The sequence below is a fragment of the Penaeus japonicus genome, unplaced genomic scaffold (assembly GCF_977035675.1).
Source record: "Penaeus japonicus unplaced genomic scaffold, GWHDUDI00000001_assembly GWHDUDI00000012, whole genome shotgun sequence".
Lineage (NCBI taxonomy): Eukaryota > Metazoa > Arthropoda > Malacostraca > Decapoda > Penaeidae > Penaeus > Penaeus japonicus.
The window spans coordinates 36159580-36162079 of NW_028234414.1; the positions used below are offsets into that span (position 1 = coordinate 36159580).

General features: G+C 43.9%; 1 protein-coding gene across 1 annotated transcript in view; it reads left to right on the forward strand.

The window, feature by feature from the left end:
- The first annotated feature begins 1210 nt into the window (after positions 1-1210).
- Positions 1211-2500, forward strand: part of LOC122265411 (uncharacterized) — a 19118-nt gene continuing 17828 nt past the window's right edge. Inside the window, exon 1 of the mRNA XM_043034737.2 lies at positions 1211-1398. Within this exon, the coding sequence (XP_042890671.2) occupies positions 1384-1398 (15 nt within the window). The 5' untranslated portion in view covers positions 1211-1383. The remainder of the gene's footprint in view (positions 1399-2500) is intronic.

The following is a 2500-nucleotide window of genomic DNA, read 5'->3' on the forward strand; positions in this document are numbered from 1 at the left end:
TCATTGTCTGAGAGCCAATGTGATGATGTATTGATGGTAATAAAATAAGAATAAGAAATATATCCATCATTTATTTGAATATCTAAATACCAGCAAAGAAAGCACCTAAATCATTTCATAAATGAATGCAATTAAATTACGTCAGCAATCAATGGATATAAATAACACCGAGACGAAAATTGAAAAGTCACGCCTGCGCCGTACGATCCATCATGGCCACTGACGTATCTGTCGTATATGTCTTTGATTTTTCTCTCATCTCTTTTCGTTCCTTTTCCTCCCTTTTCCATGTTTTTTTTTTTAGATTTCTCTTTCTTTTGTGTTCTCTCGGACTTCATTCCCAAAAGGTATTCTCGTTCTCACGCCTTTTCTTGATAGCCTTAAGCTTATAGAAAGCCGAGAGTCGAGATCTTTTCCCGCCAACGAAGGAGTCATAACAACAGGGAACCAGCCTTGGCTTTTACCGTTCCTCCGGGAGACCAAGAAGACCGGAAAAAAAGGTAATGGGGGAAAAAATGCATATTATGTGGCAGCCGTTTTCAATCTCGAAGTGTTTTTTTTCTTTCTTTCTTTCTTTCTTTCTTTTTTTCTTTGCCGAGGAAACAATTTACCTTTCATGGAACTGAGCCTGGGAGCGTGAAAAGCAAAGCCCTTTCTTTCCTACTGTCTCCTTCCTACTCCCGCCTCCCACTTTTTGTCTCTCCTTTTTTTCTATTTTTTTCCAGACTAAATGAAGGCGCACTGTTCTCCATCGGGTGCGGCACGTGCAGAGGGAGAGAGGGAGGGAGAGAAAGAAGGAGAGAGAGAGGGAGAGAAAGGAGAGAGAGAGAGAGAGAGAGAGATAAAGGGAAAGGAAGAAAGAAAGAGAGATAGAGGAAAAAAATGAAAGATGGAAAGGAGTGAGCAAAAGAGAGAGGAAAGAAGGAAGAGAGAAAAAAAGTGAAAGATGAGGAATAGTAAGCGAAAGAGATAGGAAGGAAGGGAGAGAAAAAGAGAGAAAAAAGTGAAATATTTAGAGGAGAGAGAGAGAAAGAGAAAGATCAGCACTGAGAGAGAGCGAGAGAGAAAGACCAGCTCTGAGAGAGAGAGAGAGAGAGAGAGAGAGAGAGAGAGAGAAGCACTGAGAGAGACGGCCAAGGTCGCCTCCAGCTCACAGGAAGTAAGGTCATCGTGCGTGGTCTGCGGGAGTCAACCTGTTACCTTCACTTTTACTGTTGTGGTTGTTCCGAGAGCGCCTCTGACCGACCAGCATCAGCCAGCGAGCGAGTGAGCGAGTGCCTCTCTTCGTCCCTCGCTTCGTCACCATCTCTTCGTCAGTCCCTCCGCCCGAATTCTCTTCAGTCGCTCCTCCAACGTCGCTCGGGAAACCCACTCCTCCAAACCATGAAGGGTTATCGCGTAAGTAGCAGGTGATTGGGGATTCGTCTGGCCCTCCTGAGTGACCTTTTCCTCTTCGAAACGTTGTTGGGAAAACGTTTTCCTTTTCCTGTGATGAGGGAGGGGGTTATGGAGGCTACTGACCCGTCGTTGAAACGTTGCTACGGTGATATAGTTTGTTGCAGAAGAGGAGTGCAAGAAGGTAGAGTGCACAGGGTATGCATTTTTATTAGGAAGGAGCAAGTGAAAAAATCAGATTGTTTATCATGAATACAGAAAGATGCAAGGGTACTGCGGTAGACTACATGAAGAAATAGTGCCAAGGAGTGCCAGGGAATTCACTACGATCAGGACAAAAGCATTTTGAGTGCTAGGATATTCAATATAACTGGGGCTAAAGAAGAGTGCCAGGTTGCTGCCCAAGTGACTGCCAGGAGGAAGAGTGTCACGGGAAAGTGCCAGGGGCGTGCACTCTAAACAGGAACGAACATTTAGAGTTCCATGGTATTCATGATAACTGAATGCCAGACCGAGTGACTGGGTGAAGGAGGAGAGCCAAAGTGGAGCCTAGGTATTCATCATCATGGGAATGGAGTGCCAAGTCGTTAATTTTACTCAGTAGAAGTAGGAGTGCCAAGGGGTTTATTGTAATCAGTAAGGGACAAATGATGAGCCAAGGAGTTCGTTATAACTGAAGGGGAGAGATACTAACTGAGTGTTGTTGAGTGCCAAGGAGTTCGCTGCTCGGTGGAAAGTGGACTAATGTTTACATAGTTACAACAAAGGAGTATCCAGTACCAAGACGGTAAAAATTGCGAAGGAAACACCATGTTGTCCACTCTCATGGAGAGTAAAAAATATATATACAAAAAGCTTATCCTAAATGAGGGTAGAGAATGCCACAATATCCATCACAGGATAAGGGAGATGCCAGATAGTACATCGACAACACATCATGATAAAGAGATGAAATACTTAGCATATTACGTACAACAACAGCTGGTCTCAGTGACGAGTTATTCACTATGAGAGTATAAAGATCATTACAATGTGATCTGGGATGCTGTTCTGTGTGATAGCAGGAACAAGATGGCGTATTGCGTGCTAAAAAGGTCAGGCTATG